The sequence below is a fragment of the Leuciscus leuciscus genome (genome assembly GCF_965113295.1).
Source record: "Leuciscus leuciscus genome assembly, chromosome: 7".
In the NCBI taxonomy this organism is placed as follows: Eukaryota; Metazoa; Chordata; class Actinopteri; order Cypriniformes; family Leuciscidae; genus Leuciscus; species Leuciscus leuciscus.
This window is the reverse complement of record NC_138731.1, coordinates 7,690,701-7,711,913: the sequence shown is the minus strand read 5'-3', so window position 1 is coordinate 7,711,913 and position 21,213 is coordinate 7,690,701. Positions and strand designations below refer to the sequence as shown.

At 39.4% G+C, this 21,213-nt stretch overlaps 1 protein-coding gene and 1 long non-coding RNA gene across 4 annotated transcripts in view; one reads left to right on the top strand and one right to left on the bottom strand.

The window, feature by feature from the left end:
• LOC309503475 (uncharacterized protein) overlaps positions 1 to 21,213 on the top strand; it is a gene marked incomplete at its 5' end in the record, with an annotated part of 333,921 nt that overhangs the window by 137,079 nt on the left and 175,629 nt on the right. The window contains one exon of one of the 3 annotated variants that reach the window (XM_082176316.1): positions 11,878 to 12,610. The exons of 1 other annotated variant lie outside the window; for it this stretch is intronic. In XM_082176316.1, the coding sequence (XP_082032442.1) occupies positions 11,878 to 11,942 (65 nt within the window). In that variant the 3' untranslated portion in view covers positions 11,943 to 12,610. Of the gene's footprint in view, positions 1 to 5,295; positions 7,458 to 11,877; positions 12,611 to 21,213 lie in introns of those variants that run through there. One more of the 3 variants, XM_082176315.1, reaches the window with a different exon arrangement.
• LOC309503898 lies at positions 14,240 to 16,108 on the bottom strand. Its single transcript, XR_014207926.1, has 2 exons — positions 15,277 to 16,108; positions 14,240 to 14,555 (listed from the first exon to the last, which is right to left on the bottom strand). It is a non-coding gene; the product is annotated as an uncharacterized lncRNA (long non-coding RNA).

Sequence of the window (21,213 nt, the reverse complement as noted above, 5' to 3'; positions counted from 1 at the left end):
GAGGGGCTGTTGCCCAGGGCCCTCTCCCTCAGGAACCTTATGACCCGCATGTCACAGGCATACCTGAATAAAACAAAGGGAAAGAGAGACAGAAAGACCCAAACATTAAAACCAGCTCATCTCAATTGTGTTTTAAATGACAAACATTTGTTACACAAGCTAAATAATCTCAGTATACTCACTTTCGAGTTAGGATCAGCCTAAATTCCAGTCTGTGGGCTAAGTCCAGCTGGTCCAAGATGGCCTTGCTGGTGGAAATTAAGGCCGTTTTGCACCCACTGCACCAGAGAGTCTCCGTGATCAGCAGGTAGTACTGGTCCACATCCAGAACCTGACGGGCTCTCTTGTGTGCCCCATAGCCTGTGAGCTGTCTCCCACACACAGGACAGGACAGCCTGACCTTCCAGAGGTGGTATGGCATCCACAGTAGAAGCCTGTGTGTAAAGAAGCGCTCTGGAGCGGGGCCTTGGTGATAGATCAGAGCTGGCTCTGGTGGATCATACCACAGCTTCAGGTCAGGACGAAGCCGATGTTGCTTCCACAAAGCTGCTGAAATCCATTTTTGATCCTGTGGTGGTATGGTTTTCATCAACTTTGCGGGAAGCCATCCAGACTCTGAACCTGGAGTGGTCACCCTATCCTCGGCAGGTTGAACAGAGGATCCAGCCACAGATGGAGCAGCAGAGGGAAGACAGGTGGAGCTGATCACAGGGGTGAGAGGAGCAGAGGACGGCCCAGAGGAGGCAGCGGCTGACACTTCCTAATGTATTAAAAAAGGCAAACACACACAGTAGATATAATTACAAGACACTTAAGAGGAATGTTTGTTCAAAATATAGCATATTTATGTGATCCAACAATATTAGTGTGAAGAAAACGATTAAATTAAAGAGTTTCTCACAACTCTAGAAGCAGCTCCTGGAGCACAGGAAGCAGAGGTGGCTTCAGACCCAGAAGAAGGAGGAAGAGACAGGGGGGAGACGGTCTGAATATACAGCCTGGGACTGCGAGCAGGAGATGGTGTCCTAGATGCAGGGCTGGACAATGCAGAAGTGCTAATAGTAATAATAATATTGATATAAACATGTAAAACTGTAAATATTCATAAAAAAAAATGAAACTGGCCACTACCCTTGACCTCTACATAAATAAGACGTTCTTCTCTGTAACGTTAGTATACGTAATACGTTAGCTAACTAGTGCTAGTCACTTAACTAAATATAACAACATTGTCGGTTTCTTACCTCGATGTAGTAACGTGAAATCCAAAGTAAATCTGTAAAGTTTGCTGGAAACCACTTAACCTCTGGCGATGCCCCGTCAGGTAGATGGAAAGTTTTTGGGAATGAAGGATAGTGATTGGTTGTCAACAAAGGCACGGAGACGGAGATTTCGGAAATGGATTTTATTGATTGGCTGTAAGCTGTGAGGTAAAGATACACATACTGATACGTGATTGATGCATACGTATAAAAAAATTTTTGGGAAATGGATCATAGTAATTGGATGCTGGGAAACGGAGATTATGGGATTAGGCTTTATTGATTGGCTGTGAACATAAATGGAAAGATGCCAATAGTGATACGTGATTGGATGGCAATTGACAGTCTCTCGTTCTCCCGGCACCGCTAGTCGGGCTTTTGCTGGGGAACAGCCACCCTAGGGATATAACAGCACTTTCTCCTTAAAGTATTCATGCTTTGTCAGCTTAAAGTTTGTGGCATTAAAGGATGAAGTAGGGGTGGCTCGATACCACTTTTTCATGTCCGATACCGATACCGATAACACACAATTGAGTATCTGTCGATACCGATACAATACCATATATTTTTTTCTTAATTAAGCTGTTAATAACACATTTGTCAGGAGGATGCACTGCTTAACCTAGCCATCTAAAAAGCATCATGCTCAAACAGTGCAATAAATGTTCTATATAAGTAGCCCACAACATGACTCAGTTGTGCAATACTGCTGCTTAATTTTTATTAAAACAATTTTTAAACAGAACTTGTAGCAGCATTTTTAATTATTCAGCACCATTCAATTAATGAAATTTAAAGTGCAACTGTGCAAATAAAACAAAAATTATAATTCCAGTGCCAAAAACTGGATGTAACACAAAACTCTTATGTAGTCATAGGGCTGTACCCGACTATTCGAATATTCGTTCGGTGGGTTGGTATTCGATTTGAGAATTTGACATTCGAATATTCGTTTTTTTTTTTATTTATTTTTTTTACACCTGGCATCCCCCTCGAAATGGTTCTCATTCGCGCTTGAATATGTTCAACACTATAAAATCTGACGAAATATAGATAGACACACGAGACGAGACACGTTCAGAATGAATAAACTTTGAATAAACTACAGAACAGCGCGAGTGGGAAGCGGCGCGCCTCACGCGGGCAGGGCTTATATGCTCCGAGAACTCTTTTTTACAACTATCTTATAAGGCCTAGCCATTTTTAATAGGATGGACAGTTGAAGGAACCCAACCTCGTTATTTGATGCTTCTTGAGTTGGCCTACTAAAGTGTTCCTGCAACGGTAGTATTCTCTGGCTAGAGCGCAGAACAGCGGAGTTTGTAAGGACAGAAGTGCATGCCTGCGAGCTTGTATTTTGGGTTAAGCTGCGTTGCTTTGACATTGTGGAAAATAGAACAATAGAAACAAAATGTATTAAGCTTTTTACCCCTTATTATCAATCTAAATTAATCTCATTTTTAATTTAACTTAATTTCGTTTTTCTTTATTTAAATTCGTTTTTTTCTTTAATTAAATTTCGTTTTTCTTTATTTAAATTTCGTTTTTATTTATTTAAATCTACCCTTTACTGTGTCAGTAATTTGTTAGTCAGAAAAATATTAGACTACCTTATTAAAAGTATTGCTTAAGTTAACAGACCTGTGTGTGTGTGTGTGTGTGTGTTACGTGCGAGTGTATTTACTTTGTGTTGTTCATGGGGAAGATGCGTTTTATATCACTAGTGCAGTAATCCGTTCTCGGAGCATAAGCCGTGCCCGCATGAGGCGCGCCGCTTCCTGCTCGCGCTGTTCTGTAGTTTATTAATTATGAACGTATCGCGTCTTATTTTAAATAACTCCACACAGCTGACATGATAACTTAATTGCTGAGAGGGCTTACCTCACTCACCTCTAGCTACCGTTCACGTGATGCCAGTGTTGCCAAGTCCGCGGTCTCTCCCACCCCGAAACGCGATTGGCTATTTTTAAGAAGCAATTGGACGGGATTTGTATGTGAAAATCTGGCAACGCTGCGTGACGCGTGTTGCTCATCTCTCTTTACGGCATGTCTCTCAGGTGTTGTTAAGCATTTGTATGACAATTTAGGACTAAGGGACGTGATCGTATCGGATCGGGTTATACTCCCGCGATTCATGCAATATCCGATCCAGTGATTTTGGCCAGTATCGGACTAATACCGATACCGAATATCGGATCGGCGCACCCCTAGGATGAAGACCACAATTTATAAAGGGACGAGAGAGATAGGCTGCTCCTTCCAAAGCTAGGAACACTGACATTGAAAGAGTGGAGTTTTTTTTGTTGCTAACTCTAAGGTGGTTTAGACAAACGAGCAATTGGGACATTTGATTTTCCATAAAATATAATGCGGCGACTCTTGAGCTGCACAACGTGAAGGCCGTGAAGTTGTTGGGGGATGCCAAAGCCATTGTTTTCATATAACAGGTATAATTTTCTCCTTAAAGTGTTCTTGCTTTGTCAGCTTAAAGTTTGTGGCATTAACCCCTTACCAGACAGACCCAGTTTTGGCAAGTGGGGCATACATGACATACCCAAAATAAAAAGTCATACTGAATAGACACATAACCAACATATATTTAGAAAGCCAACTCTTGACAGTTTACAGTTCAAGACTCAGAATTAATCAGACTCTTATTAATATTGAGATATAAAAGCTCAAACATAAAAACAAAAAATATATATATTAAAAGTATATTTATTAAATGTATAAACATATTATGTGAATGTAGTATAACAACTTATAACCACAACCACAGTGTAGCCACTTGTGTGGTCATGCTTCATTTCAAATCTGAGGATGATATCTCTAAAACTCTGAATTGTATATACATTTTATAACATTTTTATAACATTTTCTAAGATGATTTCAGGGGAGTTTTTTAGAGAAGGCTGATAAGATGCTAATCATATATGTTATTGCCCTGTAATCACCCATTTACAGTCTATGACTAATGTCTGGTGAGGAGAACTGGCCCATTCATGCTTTATTGTAGTCAATCGACGAACCTTTGACACCTCTTTATTCTGGCATTATGGCTTGGCCATCTGCACTTCTTTCATCCCACTTTACATGAATAATCCACCTATTATCTTAAGTCTTTCTAAAAATAATAATAAAAAATAATAAAAATTCTTGGGACCTTATGTGAATTCTTTTAACAAATTAGATTATGGATTATAGAATATGGAACAGGGCATAATTCAGTTGAAAATAAATAGAAATGTTATTCTTTATGTAAAAAAAAATATTTTGCAAGCACGAGATAATAAATGCGTGGGATGCAGTGGTGTAAAGTGTGGCATGCAGTGGAGTAAAGCGTGGCATGCAGTGGAGTAAAGCGTGGGATGCAGTGGAGTAAAGCGTGGCATGCAGTGGTGTAAAGTGTGGCATGCAGTGGTGTAAAGCGTGGCATGCAGTGGAGTAAAGCGTGGGATCCGTCAATCCGATGGACGAGTCTGGGTTTGCCGGTTGCCAGGAGAAAGGTATTTGCCTGACTGCATTGTGCCAAGTGTAAAGTTTGGTGGAGGGGGGGTTATGGTGTGGGGTTGTTTGGTGGAGGGGGGATTATGGTGCAGGGTTGTTTTTCAGCGGTTGGGCTTGGCCTCTTAGTTCCAGTGAAAGGAACTCTTAATGCTTCCGCATACCAAGACATTTTGGACAATTTCATTCTCCCAACTTTGTGGGAACAGTTTGGGGATGTTCCTGTTCCAACATGACTGCGCACCAGTGCACAGAAGAGTTGAAGCTGTTATAGCTGCAGAGGGTGGGCCAAGTCCATATTAAACCCTACGGATTAAGAATGGGATGTCATTAAAGTTCATGTGCATTTTGGCAGACATCCCAAAACTTTTGGCAATAAAGTGTGTATATGTATACCCCCCCCTCCCCCCTCCCCCCTCCCCCCTCCCCCCCCTCCCCTCTCTCTCTCTCTCTCTCTCTCCTCTCTCTCTCTCTCTCTCTCTCCCTCTCTCTCTCTCTCTCTCTCTCTCTCTCTTTGTGTGTGTTGCAGGCAGTGGTCTCTCCTCTTCTCCTACCTTTACTGAATCTACCAACGACAGACTGTGTACCCAGTTCAGCTCCACACGACAGAATCTTCCCCCATAAACACCTGGATTACCACATAAAAATGTTTACCAAATGAATGACAAAGACTGAACTGACAATGACATCAGCATTTATTGATTTTCCCATGTTCAGAATATGAAACTGATTATTTATTTGACTCAAGTGCTCACTGTATGAATCACTTTACCACTACACAGCTACACAGGCAATAATCAGCTAGTTTTACTTTCTGATGCCTATTTCTTATATGCATCTATTGTATCTTAAACCACAACTGTCATTAATCCCCATCCAACTACAGGCAGGGTCCTATTGTTTTGGTTAAAACTGTATGTCACAGAGATACGAGTCACTTATTCATTGTATGTGTATGTGTATGTGTGTGTGTGTGTGTGTGTGTGTGTGTGTGTTGGCAGATTTAATAAAGAGGTATATTAGAAAAGGTATATCAGGAACAACAAAAACAAACTTTACATTTGAAAATTCCACTTAAAATCCAAATACAGAGTCATTACACCAGCACCATCTGTAGTTGCATCAAATAAATCTACAATTCACAAATATCTATGGACAGAGTTCAGCCGACACATCATTCATTTATCCACAGGTCAGTTATATTGTCTCAAAGAGCACCTTTTAGTTAATTTTGCATTCTTAATTCTGTCCTCTGTGAAATATGGTTTTGAGACAGCTTTTACATCAGTTACATTTCACTGCTAATCTTTTGGAAACATTTTAAATGTCTAACAAATACTTGCAGGTACACTTGCTTGCACAACTTCATTACCAATATTCATGCTTTTTATGGAGTAGTTGAAACATTTCTGATTTATACTAGTATTATATGTTGTTATTACTATTCAAATAATGTAAGTTCATTTTCCTGTCATTATATCATTAGTCACTGGGACACACATGATGGTATTTTCTGAGAATGAGCCCAAATGGAAATGTATTGCAAATATGCATGCTACTTAATTTCCGCTTTTGCCTGAATAATTTGTATAATTTGAGATTTACATCCACAAGTCATTAATCAGGTTCAGGTCCCTTTATTTTATACCCGTAGGTAAATTAGGTTTCAATGAACAAGTTCAGGCTGTTCCTCATACATATCATAGACAATACAATAGACAACACAAGTGCTGGTGTACAGTCAGTGAAGCAGGGTTAAGTGGTGGCTCCCCTATCAACCTACGGGACCATTTCACAATCTGGTTGACAGAGTTGCGGCTCTTTAAAGAGAAATTCCCGTAGCATGACACCAAAGAAAAGGACAAAGTTGATTCGATAAAAGCACGATAAAACAGAATCAACAGTGTTTTGTCAATTTTGAAATTTGCAGTTTCCTTAATAAGAACAAACGTTGATACCTCTTTTTACACACAGCTTCACAGTTTGCTTCAAAACTAAACTTTGAATCAATGATTGTCCACACACACACACACACACACACACACACACACACACACACACACACACACACACACACACACACACACACACACACACACAAACACACACACACACACACACACACACACACACACACACACACACACACACACACACACACACACACACACACACACACACACACACACACGCACGCACACACACACACACACACACACACACACACTTGCTCTCTCTCTCTCTCTCTCTCTCTCTCAGCACTACTTGTCTCTCTTTGATTCATTTCTTCTGCTTATTCTCATTTTTTAAGTTGCTTTGGCTAAATGTTTTGCTAAAGGAATAAATGTAAAAGTACATGTCAAATAATTAGGCAGGTAATTAATCTTTGGTTGAGAAATCACCATCTCTGTGGATTTACCAGTGAATGTTTGCATTGAATGTTTGCATTGTGTTCCAATTATTTTCACAGGCAAATGCTTATATGCTTGTTTAGATAGTTTTCATGATTTGTTTTCCTAGTTTTAATTTGCATTAGGTCTATAATTCTGAGAACCTGAGAGGAAGTCACATGACAGAATATGACATGAGTTATTTCAGGATGCTTTGCAAAATATGATGTAATTTTTTTTTAGTTCAGTTGAGTTTGAAGTTTACTTAGTCTAATCTAGTGATGAATAAATATTTCTGTGATTTTTTGTTTGTTTGTAGTTGTGTGTTAAACTTTAGTTTCAAACTATATATGCCTACAGCATGTTTCACATTTAGACATGTAATGGTTTTATTAAATGCTACTTTAAAACTACAAAAATCACTTATTATAACTCAACTAGATTAAGTAAATTGGTCAGACACAATACAATTATATGTTAAGTAATTGTTTAACATATTTTAAGTAAATTAAAGCAAAAATAATTTAATTTCATTTGTTTCATTTAATCACATGTATTTGTTTTTACCTGCCCACAGTTTCTTTCTTAGAAATATTATGAGGTTTATTTGATTGGTTAAATGCAGCTGATTTGTTTGTTCTGACTGTAAACGTGTGATGTGATTGGTCACACCCTCACACTCTTTTATCGTTGGCTGTATGTCAATTTAAGTAAAAGAGAGTCAGTGTCATCATGCACAATTCTGTCCTCTACTTCAACTGATCATTGACAAATCACGAAACCTCTTCACTGGATGAAGATGAAGACGACACTCACTGTGCTCCTAATTCTGGAGCTCTACGGACTCTCCTCCGGGCTCATTAAACAACATGTCTTTGTGAATCAGAAAAAGAACTGGGATTCTGCTCAACTTCACTGCAGAACTTACTTTCATGACCTGTCCACCTTCACCAGTGAGAGCGAGGAACAGCAATTTTTGGAAGATGCAGATGATCAAACTTCTAATGCCTGGGTTGGTCTCCACAAAATATCAGGAGTCTGGAAGTGGACCGGAGGAGAAAACGCAACACAAATTAGCTGGGATACTAATAATGAACAACCTGAAGATGATGAATGTGCTTTTTTACACAAAGGTCATAAGAAACTGCATGACACTGAATGCACGGAGAAATATGCCTTCTTCTGTATGAACATATCAGGGATTGTTCTGGTGCGGCAGGAAGAGAGCTGGGAAGGAGCTCTGGAATACTGCAGAAAACATTATAATGATCTAGCGAGTTTGAGCTCAATGAACAGGATGAATTCTGCTTTAGGACAAATCCCACAGGCTGAAACTGGATATGTGTGGACTGGTTTGCGCTTTCTAGCAGGAGAGTGGTTCTGGGTCAATGGAGAAGATCTTGACTTTACGGCCTGGTCTCAGATGGGACCGCCCCAGTGTCCTGCCAGAAACCTTCGTTGTGGAGCCCTGGACAAGCAGACAAGGGTCTGGACTCACAGAGACTGCGAGGAGAAGCTCAACTTCTTTTGTCAGTAGATGGTACGTCACTTACACAGCACCACTATTCAAGGGAGACTGGGGCTAGTTGTCACACTTTTAAAATGTATTTGAACGTTTCCATGGCTACAGGACATTTCATTATGTTGTGATTAGGGGTGTAACGATACCCTCATGTCACGATTCGATACATCTCACGATACAATATTATTGTGATACTCCAAGACATATGATAAACAATTATCAAAATATTTACTGTTGATTAAAATACTACATTTGGTATTACATTGGGGGTGTAAATGAATAGGCTTGGACTTGTGCTGGTAACCCTATGCACAGGACGATAGAGACACCAGAATAAAAATAATGATTCTGAAGCTGAAAATACAGAATTATTTTAGATGAATATGCTTTGACTCTGTCACTGACTACAGATATATTTAAAAATATGTAGGCTACTTTTTACTGGTAACATAAGACATTTGGCATTATCAGGACACACACACATTCCCTTATTGTATTATTATACATCATTTTGAACATTATATATAATAATGTAGTTTAATGTAGTGCTGACACTAAAACTTTGTAAACTTGATTTTTTTCAAACACAGTAATTTTCATTTTGGGTGAACTATACACGATACAGACTGTCACTATCCACGATACATATTGTTGCATTTTTGTATTGCGAAATGTTGTGACATTGCTGTCACGTTACACTAAATAGAACCCAAGCGCAGACAGTAACTTTCACCAAACACGGTTTATTTACAACCAGAAACAAAGACCCACGATGGGGCAAACAAACAATAACTAGACTTGACAATAAAACGGAACTGGAACATTCACAGACAGACCACAATACTCACAGAACCGAATGTTAACAAGACGAACCAGCACTGAGGAACAACCACCGGGAGCTTACATAGAAACATTATTACAAAGGTACAGGTGACACTGATGAACATCAATACTAACGAGGAAACAAGGGACGTGTAAGGACACATGATCACAATCACAGGTGACGCTAATACAACATTAACAACATGGAAACGAGGCAAAACACAAGACAATGCAAACAGTCAAAACAACCGGCCATGTGTTTGCACACAAAACAAGAGACAAATACATGACATAACCTCCTCCTTACGGAGCGGCTACCAGACGCTCCACATGGGACATAACCAACTGTAAACTAGACATAAACCAACAAAACATAACCATTAACAGTGGCAAACACGAAAACATAACAGGTTTTTTTTTTGGGGGGGGGGGGGGGGAACAAAAGAGTTTGTAGGTGGAGGTCCAGAGTAGATAGGTGGAGGTCCAGAGTGGGTGGGTGGAACAAAAGTCCTGGATTCACTGGACATGGGTACTGATTGAGGACACGAAAACCGGGCAGTTCTGGGTGGAGACACATGAGGTACAGTCTTGGAAGGGACAGGTCGGGGCACAACAGGATCAGGGGTAATCGGGGAAACCACAGGGGACACAACCGATGTTGCTGCAACAAGCAGAGGAGCCGATACAGAACCCAAAACTGGGAGCGTTGCCACTCGCAACGGAGCTGGGACAGGAGGTACCACAGACGGCTCAGCGTGGACAGTCCTAGACTCCTTCGCTGGGACAGAATTGGTCTTGGTCACTCTCCCATCCACCTCAGCGTGGTCAGGACTTGACTCCATAGCTGGGACAGGCCTGGACTTGGTCACTCTCCCATCTACCTCAGCGTGGACCAGACTGACAGAAGCAACCTGGAGAGTCGGCACGGAGCCAGGAAGGGACTGAGATGGTGAACCTGACGATCTCTTCCTCCTCTTTGACCGCGGTGCAGAAGCCATAGCCGGACCTAGGATCGGTACCGAGATCCCAGCAATGTCCGTAGCAAAAGCTGAAGGACCTTTCGTAGACGTCGAAGTGGCGAGAACGTGGTTGCCAAGCGTTGTCGTGGCTAGGACGCGACTCTCCGGGATCGCTGGCAATGCAGAAACTGACAACGTCCTCGTGGGGTCCTGCCGCTCCCGTCGACGCACATGGTCCACCACCTCTTGAAACGGCCGTCGGATCAGCCCCTGCCGTTCAGCCAGCGGAGGAGGTACATTGAGCCCCGCGATGAAATAAGAGTTTAGGAGGACCTCCGGCGTAAAATTTCTCTTCTCCTCTAGGCCCTGGGCATATCTCTCCAGGGATCTCTCTCCCTGGGGAGAAAACGGAATCTTGCCCCTCCTCATGTCCTCGATGGTCGACTGCCACCATCCCTCCTGGTCACCCAACTGGCTACTGGCAAAACAAGACATAACCTATTGTCTGCTGGGTTAAAAAAATGGCTGGTTCGTTCTGTCACGTTACACTAAATAGAACCCAAGCGCAGACAGTAACTTTCACCAAACACGGTTTATTTACAACCAGAAACAAAGACCCACGATGGGGCAAACAAACAATAACTAGACTTGACAATAAAACGGAACTGGAACATTCACAGACAGACCACAATACTCACAGAACCGAATGTTAACAAGACGAACCAGCACTGAGGAACAACCACCGGGAGCTTACATAGAAACATTATTACAAAGGTACAGGTGACACTGATGAACATCAATACTAACGAGGAAACAAGGGACGTGTAAGGACACATGATCACAATCACAGGTGACGCTAATACAACATTAACAACATGGAAACGAGGCAAAACACAAGACAATGCAAACACATAGTCAAAACAACCGGCCATGTGTTTGCACACAAAACAAGAGACAAATACATCACAATTGCTACACCCCTAGTTGTGACCATAATGAAATATTTGAGAAGAATAAAGTTTTTAAATATTAAATACTAAGTTAAAAAGATATCTTCTACAACATTCAGTGCTTATATAAAAAGTCTACACACCCCTGTTAAAATAGCTGCTTTTTGAGATGTACATCAACATTTTTATGTATGTATTATGATCTTTCAATGGCTCTTCAGGAAACTGTAAAACTGTGGTTTGTGAAACAAACCAATTCATGAAAAAAAGAAAAATAGAAAACATAACAAAAAATATATCAAACAGTTGTTTTGGCTAAGAAATTATAATTAATGAATCATGTAAAATAACACGTGACAACCTTTTTTTGCCGTAAGATTTATCTTGGTGTTTGAAACATTCAACACTGCTGCTTTTAGGCAAATTGGTGTTTGATGCTAAATATGCTATCTCCTCTTCTGTTTATAGAGTCCACCAGCAGCAGACTGTTCCCGGATCGTCTCATCTGGATCAAAACTATTAGAATGAATTAATATAATACATAACAAAACATAATAATCTGCATGTACAATCAGCATATAATTGTTGTATATATTATAATATAATCACATTATATGAAATATAGAATTGAGCATTTTCACCAATAAAAACTGAAAGGTACAGAGTTTGTATTTTTATCCCAAATAAGCATTAGTCTCAGTCTAATGGAAGAGTATGAACGCTGACATCTGTCACGTCTTGTCTGTATTTGGTTTCTTTTCTTGTGTTTGATCCCTGTTTCATAGGCTGCCAAAATTAGTTGATTGATTTTTCCCACTTGTGCCTTGTTTTACCCCTCATTATCCTCATTGTCATTTGTCAACTGATGCCAGTGGGAGAAACCAACTGAACCCTGGCAAAATACATGGATTATGCTCTATGGTTGAGTGGGTCCTTGTTTTTTGTGGGAGAAGCGAAAGAGGGCCCAAATCCAGATTCCCCAGAGCCTCCACAGTTCACTTACATCCATCAGAAGTCTCTTGGCTCCACTCCAGCCCTTCCAGAACCTCCGGAGTCCTCTCCATCCTCCAGCCGGCACCCTGTTGACCCCAGCGCAGAGGAGGAAAACAATTCACAGTTCAGACCATACACAAATGAAAAATTGAAACCAGACGTTAATTTTTCTTGTTTTTAGGTTAGCCTACATCAGTCGATACCATGTTCAATGTTACTTTCACTAAATAATGACTTTAGAAACAATCATTTGCATAAATGAAATCTAAACGATTTTCTATTTTTCAATTTATTTATTTTTTTGTCTTGTAATTTGCTCCGTGGGCTGTACCATTATCACGGGTGTGTGGCCGTGGACTGCTAGCTTTGTTGATGTAACTACTGTATTTACACTGCATACACAATGAGGAGTAGTTTAAAAGACTGAACACAGAGGATTATAATGCTTTGATCCACAGAAGACAAAGATGATTAAAAAAGAACATAAGATTTATTATGAACTCGATAACAAGCCAACATACGAAACAGTTTGCTAGTGCACAGACAACAACCGACAATGAACTGAGGGGCCAAAGGAACTTAAGTAGTGCTACAAACAAGGTTAACCCCTTAAGCCCTGAGGCCAGTTTTTTCTAAGTGACACACACAAAGCTAAAGACTCATAACTCCAAAACTATTGCAAGGTGAGTCAAAAGGTAGGTATTGTTTAATATAACACTCGTTTAATCGTTTATCATGGTCCAGTTCAGCCTATTATTGATTTTTATTTCCACTTCTCCACTTCTTCTCTCTTTTATCCAAAGAGACGGAACTATTTGCACTGTATTTATCAATGGCAAATACATCATGCTAAAATAATCTGTCATATACTGTGGCTCACCTTAATGAGGTCGCTTGCAAGTCGCAGCAGCACGAATTACGTGACCAGCAACATATTTCTGCTTCAAATATTGTGCGTAGTTAACCATTATTTTATTAAAGTGCATTTGTCACTCGTACTGACTCTTATTCTGCCTGACAGAAAGAAAAGCTCGTACTGATGGTGGAGCGGTTTGACCAATCAGATGAAAGGGACGTTTCAGCGTGTGCGAATGAAATATCGAACCCATAAACCGATTTGTAAACCACAAACGAAAAATAATTTTTTTGGGAAAATCCATTTTTCATTTTTTAAACTAAACAAAAAAATTAATAAACGAGGTGGTTTTCATTTCTCGTTATTCCATTCCAAACAGGAAATGAAATGATCAAAAAGTGACTTAATGGACTAGACCATTAGATATTGTGTAATTTTGTGATCGGCAATATATCACTCCTATATACAAAATTTTGTTTTAAATAAGTTAGTGTTACTAGCGTTAGACATATTTGGTTAATGATGAATTGACTTGCTTTGTGAGTTCCAAACAGGAAATGAAATGATCAAAAAGTACACGGACCCACCAGGCAGCTTTGTCACATCAAATTCTTTGGTTTTAATGACATTAAAAGAAAACAGGTGCTCATCAAAATATTTTACTTTCAAATCTCTCAGGAACATAAGTGCACATTCACTTTCATTTTTGGGGGGATTATGTGTATAACTTCACCAAATAAAGGTTCTCCCCTTTCATCTGCTTTTAAAGGCAGAATGCATCATGTCCTGTATGATGTCCCCAAGAAATTTATATTATTGGTCACACATGAATTGAACTGGTGTAAGTGAGGTCTCAAAATGAGAGTCTGTCTTCAGTTTGTCAAGCAATTTGTCGCCCTTGTACAAAGATGCAATCATAAATGGGAAAGTGGTGAACCACCTGTTACACAACAAATTATAATAATAATCCCAGACAAAAGGTCATTTCACAAGGGATATTTATTCTTCCACATAGGTTCAAAATCATAATCACACAGAAAAACGAAATGGTCAAAAAATAAATAAATCAAACAAAATAAATGAAGTTCACACGTTCACACTAGCGGTCTTATAAAGTATAATGGTATTAGTAGAAACATATACAACTCATATAACATTCATATATAAATTATTTAAAGTTCTTATATTGAATCATATGCTAGTCAAATTAAAGTCATATAGAATTTATACACATTTTGTGTCATTTGTTTATGTGTTTCATACAGATTTCATGTTTTGATGACCAACATCTGATTCACTTAGGCTACGTTCACACTGCAGGCTGAAACGACCCAATTCCGATTTTTTTGCCCCTATGCGACCTGTATCTGATCTTTTCATGACAGTCTGAACGACACAGATCTGATCTTTTCAAATGCGACCCAGGCCACTTGGGTATGTGGTCCCAAATCCGATACATATCCGATCTTTTGAAATGCGACTTCAGTCTGAACGGCCAGGTCGCATGTATCCGACCCGCACGTCATTGATACGCGAAAAACGTCATAATTCTGCGTTGAAGTAGTCGTCGGTTTGAAAACGGACTGCATATTCGTCGAGCTGAGGTAAATCTGCCGAACGGGTCGACCTCGACGAGCCCGTTAATTAATTTTTTTTTTTAAAAATCCCACGGCCATTAAGTTATATATACGTTATGTTAACTTATTTGTGCTGAATCTGATATTAGCGGCTGCTGTCTGGCTCTTGTGTAACGGTCGCTGCACGCGCTCGTGTGTGTGTGTTTGTGTGTGAGAGAATCACAGTTAAAGTTTAGCTAACGTTACTTCCGCAAACAACAAGTGACGTCGTTGACCGTTGAGTACTCTTCTGCGCATGCGGGTCACTTCTGGGTCATTTCACGTTCACACAGGAGATCACAAAAGGTCGCATTTATTTGGAAATGTGAACGGCCTTGCAAAAAAATCGAATTTTTTCAAAAAATCGGAATTGAGCATTAAGCCCTGCAGTGTGAACGTAGCCTTATATGCAGTTGGCAATTTTTTAAAGGGATACTCCATTTTAAAAGGAAAATTCTGTCATCATATACTCACCCTCATGTTGTTTCAATCCTTTATGAATTTCTTTCTTCTGATGAACAGAAAGGAATATATTTAGAAGAATGTGAGTAACCAGACAGTTTCTGGTCTCATTGACTTCCATAGTATATTTTTTTCCTTATATGGAAGTCAATGAGACCAGAAACTGTCTGGTTACTCACATTCTTCTAAATATCTTCCTTTCTGTTCAGCAGAATAACGAAATTCATACAGGATTGAAACATGAGGGTGAGTATATGATGACAGAATTTTCATTTTAAAGTGGAGTATCCCTTTAAATTGTACAGTGCAGAAGCCGGTTCGAGGATTACTGTCAGAATATCACTGATCTTTATTAAGACTGTTAATTTTCCTACAGGATTTGAAAGAGCAGTTATAAAGCAATGACATTGTAAGACCGTGTATTTACATTAGTTGTGAACTGTCTGGGCCTGTTGTTTGTGAACAAATCATAACATATTGCAAATTAACAAAGTTGAGTCAAATATGTTTCTAGAACAGTGATTAAAATGTTGAAAATTGGCTGGAATATGTGACATGAACTCTGGTGGTGATGCGCATACGAATCACTTCGACATTTAGGAAAGTTTTATGTTTGTAGGTTAAGAATAGAACTGTTGTATACCATAGTAGTACAGTGATAAAGTTTAGAGAAATTGTCACAAATGAAAATGAAATCTGGTGATGCAGGATTTAAAATGAAAACTATCGATAATGTGAAATATGCAACTGTATCTTGTAGAACACACTCTAATAAATAATTTTGTAATTAAAATGTGTGCTTGTGTAGGCTGATTATACAGTATATACAGTAACCATGATTGACTACAGGCATAGGGCTCGACTTAGGACAAGATAAGAACAAGCATGAGTGAAGTAAAGCCTTATACAGACTGGTAAACTGCACTGTGTTTTATACACGTCCATGCTGGACATTCATATTAAATTAGCATTATTTTCCTATGTTTTTACATCATGAAAATCTATATGGCTTTAGTTGTATGGAGGACATATATGACATAATATGATTAAAAATACATTAATATTATGCAATTTATATATGTGGTTTTTGCAGCATATATGTCCCTTACAATATTCTGTTGGAACATATAAGAATCACAGGTGTTTTTAGCAAACCTTTTCCATATGGGTCTACACATCATGCATGATGTCCACGCCAATATTTTCAGTTACATGGAAATACTGTAGACTATTTAGGCAGGAGTTAACTTGGACACCAATTGCACTTGCATCATTCAGCTGTACATGGTATGCATAGTTTTCCCTTGTACGCATCTCAGTGTTATCTTCATCAAAAATATACTGCGAAGTTGGTTTGTTAATTAAACAAAACTGACGAAATCTGTTTGCAGAGAAACTTTCCACAGAAGGAGTGACAGGCAAGATTGTCTGCCGTCAACAGATACACAGTCCCATAAAGAAATTGGCATTCATCACCTATTTTAACCTCTATACCATTCTGCTCAATTTCTTTGATATCTGTTAACAGTGGTTCCAGAATTTTGTCAAAACCATAAATGTCTTTATCAATAGAATTAAACCGAAGACATAAATGGATATTGAAAAGTACAGAGTTGTTCTCTGATGGCACATTTCGTAAAGTGAAGTAAACTGCCTCCATTTTATGAATCTTTGTTTTCGATCCAAGAGGATTTGTTGTTTCCAAATCATCTAAGTATAATTTAAGTTGTAATGCTTTGGGATGGTTTTGGTAAAGAGGATGTCCGGCATATTGTGCACCATCACAATAATCTTGCATTTTACCTGCATTTACATGACTGTTTATCTTTTTTTTTTTGTGCATTTTATCACAGCTAAATAGAAATTTAATTTAGTTAATTATTGAGATTTACTGACAAGTGACCGGCGCTAACACTTGGCTTTATTCCCCATTTTTCCTAACACAATCTAATCTATGACCAAGAAACACTTCTGTTGGCTTCTCAAAGGAAAATTTGTCAGAAAAGTATTTAGTTAGTTTAAATGGTGTATCTATGTAACTAAACATATTCCTAGTACTGTCAAAATCTTTCATAAGTGTTTGAACTTCAGTGCTGTCAAGAGGTATAGCCAAGCTCTTCAATAAAGTATTAGTCTTTTCTTGTAAATGACCTAAGGAACGATCTATGATTTCCTTTGTGCAGGTTATACTTTTTTGGACATCAGTATAAGTTACATTAGCACGAGCAAACATGCGGACAGCAAAAGCAGCAGTATAGTCTGTTAGATTTAAACTGCTCTGATGAACTGATGAACGAGACTGCAGTTCGGCAATCAATTCCATAACCTTTGATCCTTTGCAAGTGGACTGGGACAAAGGCAGGTCATATACATACTCAAAAAATGAGAAAACTGAAGACAGTTGGCATGGATGTTGAAGATTATTACACAGCCAGTAGAATTTGAAAAGTTTGTCTACAGCACAAGTGAGGTTTTCAACATCAAGTAAGAGCAAAAGAATCATTCTTTGCCACAATTACATACTGGGCTTCATGTCCTGGAGAGCCGATAGAAACCAGCTGCGGCTGAGCTGACTTTAGAGACCCGTTCATGCCTTCTCTAAGCAAAGACGTCACAATGGTACCAGCCTTTAGAAATGAAACAATGAAAAGCATCAGAAAATGTTGTTGCATGTGACATTGCAACTTTATAAAAAGCTAACACAATGCATACCGGCACCAGTTCCAACAAGTATGAGAGAGCAGATTTGACACAGCATTTACTGCCGGCGGCGTTTCTCCCAGATGCCGTGGGTGGAAGATGAATGAGGATTCTTAAAGCTACACTGTGTGATATTTTCCCCCATCTAGCGGTGAAATTGTATATGACTACCCAGTGAATATTAGTTTCTGTTCCTTTCAATTTCGAGGGCGTTTTAACTCCTACGGTGGCCGTATTATTCCAAGATTAACATGGCTTCCAGTTTGACTTAGTCCAATTGAGCCTTTAAAACGATCACCTGTGATCCGTCGCAGCACAGATTTATGTTACAAGGTAAACAATACTTTTTCACCATTGACGTGAGGAAAAGTATCGCAAGTTATACTAGAGGTCATTCTGGCGTTATGCACAACCATGCTATGGTTAGACAAGCAACTATAAAACTTCGAATTTACACAAATAGGCTGGATTACCTGCCGAGAAGAAAGCAGGCAACTTCGGCGTCCGTTTTAAAATCTTTGCTCCTCATGAGCTCTTTCCATCTGCGAAAAGTTACTCCAATATTGACTTTGGTCTTGCTGATTTACCTGTCGCGTTGACATTTTAATTCTCTCTTTCGCTTCCTTGGCGACTCTGCTACATGTCCTCGAGAATAGGCGTGATCCTCCATCAGCAATCTTTCAAATCTGCCGGCAGTCGCGAGTAATCTCCCCCTCGCATTCGTCTCTGTGTCATTGAGTGTAAAGCGCCAAAGGCGAAGCTTGAATTTACAGGTATGTCCCTCTTTGGCTAATGTAGTTTCAAGATGGAGGGGCAACATGGCGACCGGCATTCGAACCCCTCACCCGTATGTACTTTCAATGGCAGATTATAAACTTACGAGAATACTTTATTACTTGAAAGAAGTAAATATACATTAATGAGCACATATATTTTTGAAAGAACTAAGTGTTTTTTGATAAGAATCAACTAAAAAAAATTACACAGTGTAGCTTTAACAGTGTAACACAGCTCATCTTGGAGTAAAGATGCAGGTCACATGCAAAAGATTAAAAACAAAATTCTATTTGAAATGATTACCTTTAAATCATGAATTAATGTCATTTTAACATGAACCACATTTAGAAATGTGTGTTCACATGCCACAAAAATAAAGAAAATCGTACCATCCTGCTGATTGTCAGCTTTCTCCAATAAGTGTCTGATGTCCATTTTTTTCTCAAAAGATGCTATTTCCTTAAGATTAGGGAAATCGTCCCCTCCCATTTTTTGATAAACATGTCTTTTCCATTTGTCATCTTGGAAAATTCAATGTCCACCTGCAGTGCATAAAACAGAAACAAAGAAATATTAATATTAACAAATTATGAAACACAACCTTTGTGTAAAGTTCTCTGTAGCTTAGTTTAACATGTATTACCAAGGCTGGCATGTCCATCAATCGGTGATGTTCCTTGAAGATTTCAGAAACAGTTGGCGATTTCGTCGTTATCCATCTTCTTCGGTAACTGAAGGTTTGGTCAATTGCAGTCTTTATTGACGATGAGTTCTCTGGTGAGGGTCGAATCCTCTTTATCAGGGTCAATCACTCACTGGGCACTGTTTCATCAGTAATCGGCAGAGTACATTGCTCTGTAGAAAGATGTAATTTCAAATTGTAGATCCGCTGGCTCTGTTGAAGTTTCCGTCTGATGTTCCATATTCTCATTTCTATAAATCCACTGTGTGATGGCCCATCAAACAAATGCTCCTGACATGAGAAATGGAAAAATAAAAAGTTGGACTTAAGTATGCTTTTGCAGTTTGTATACGCACTGCCAAGTAATTTCATACTCATAAATGAATAATGTAAAAACATCCTTACATGTCCTTCATTTTCACCAAATGGGACTTTAATTCTTCATGAGGGGAATAGTGACACAATCTCCTTTGCTAGAGCCAGCTTTTCTGTACCAGATGGATAGTGTCATAACTCTAAAGGAAAAAGTCAGAAGGATCCAAATGCGAGTGAACAGTAATGAGTTTATTGAGGAAAGACAGGAGAGATGCTGGTCAGAGTCGAGGTGGGCAGATGTAGAATCCAAGCTCGGTAAAGCAGGGACGCAATGTAGTGATGTTACGTATGACACTGAAGCTTCGATGCGCGTATCACACAAGCAACACAATTTCTAGTGAAGCCCCGTATCGGGGTGTGTATTGGTTTACTAGAGTCACGTGATCGATGACAAACAAAGCCTCACTTTCTGTCCAATCACGTGCGCGTTTCGCTTTGGGTGTCAGAAGGCTCGAACTTTTGTAGGGTTTGTATTTAGAGCAACAGCCAAAAATAATACAAAATAATAAGCACCAGATGGCACTGTTCTCGACACTCTCGAAGCTTTGAATCTTTTCCTGGAACAGTCAGGGGAAAGCCTCAGTGATTCATGAGGCTTCATTTCCCCATCCCTAACGCAATGGGCAGAAGTAGTCACTGGAAAAGCAGCAAATCCACAAGGAAACTCGGGAAACAAACTCCACAGGAACCAGGACTGAGAACACAGGAGACAGCATGGTGAGCAGTGAGAATATCCCTGGAGAGCCTCAAACAACGATCTGACAAAGACAGGACGAGGAAACAGACAATAAATAGGACTCTACATTCGAAACAGCTGGCGCTTGATCAGCTCATCAGCCGCGCTAATCAGCCGCGCTGATGATCCGCGCCCATACACACAAACACGAACACACATAGCGAGGGCGAGTCAGTGAACCCATGAACCGTGACAGATAGCTAAAAAAAAGGGGCGATGAAAGCAGAAACTGTTATAATACAAACATTGACACGCAAAAAAAAGTTACCACTTTGATTAATACATTGATACTATAGACCAGGGGGGTCTCAACCTTTTGCAACTCATGGCCCACCAATGAGTGTTTAAAAACATTCCGAGGAACACCTTTCCACATATGATAGTATGAACACAGAATAACAGAAAATTCTAAAAGTACAATGATATACTCTGCTGTTAATCTGTTATGCCACTGTAGCAGACTAGGTCAAGTCAGCTATTTAGATGAAAACTGTCCTTGTATCAAAAAGACTTTGCAGGTTTACTCAGTAACCATTCCTGTAACAATAACAGGCTAACATGTAACAACAGGTCAAACACACAAGAGGGGATTCTCTCTATTCGCTGC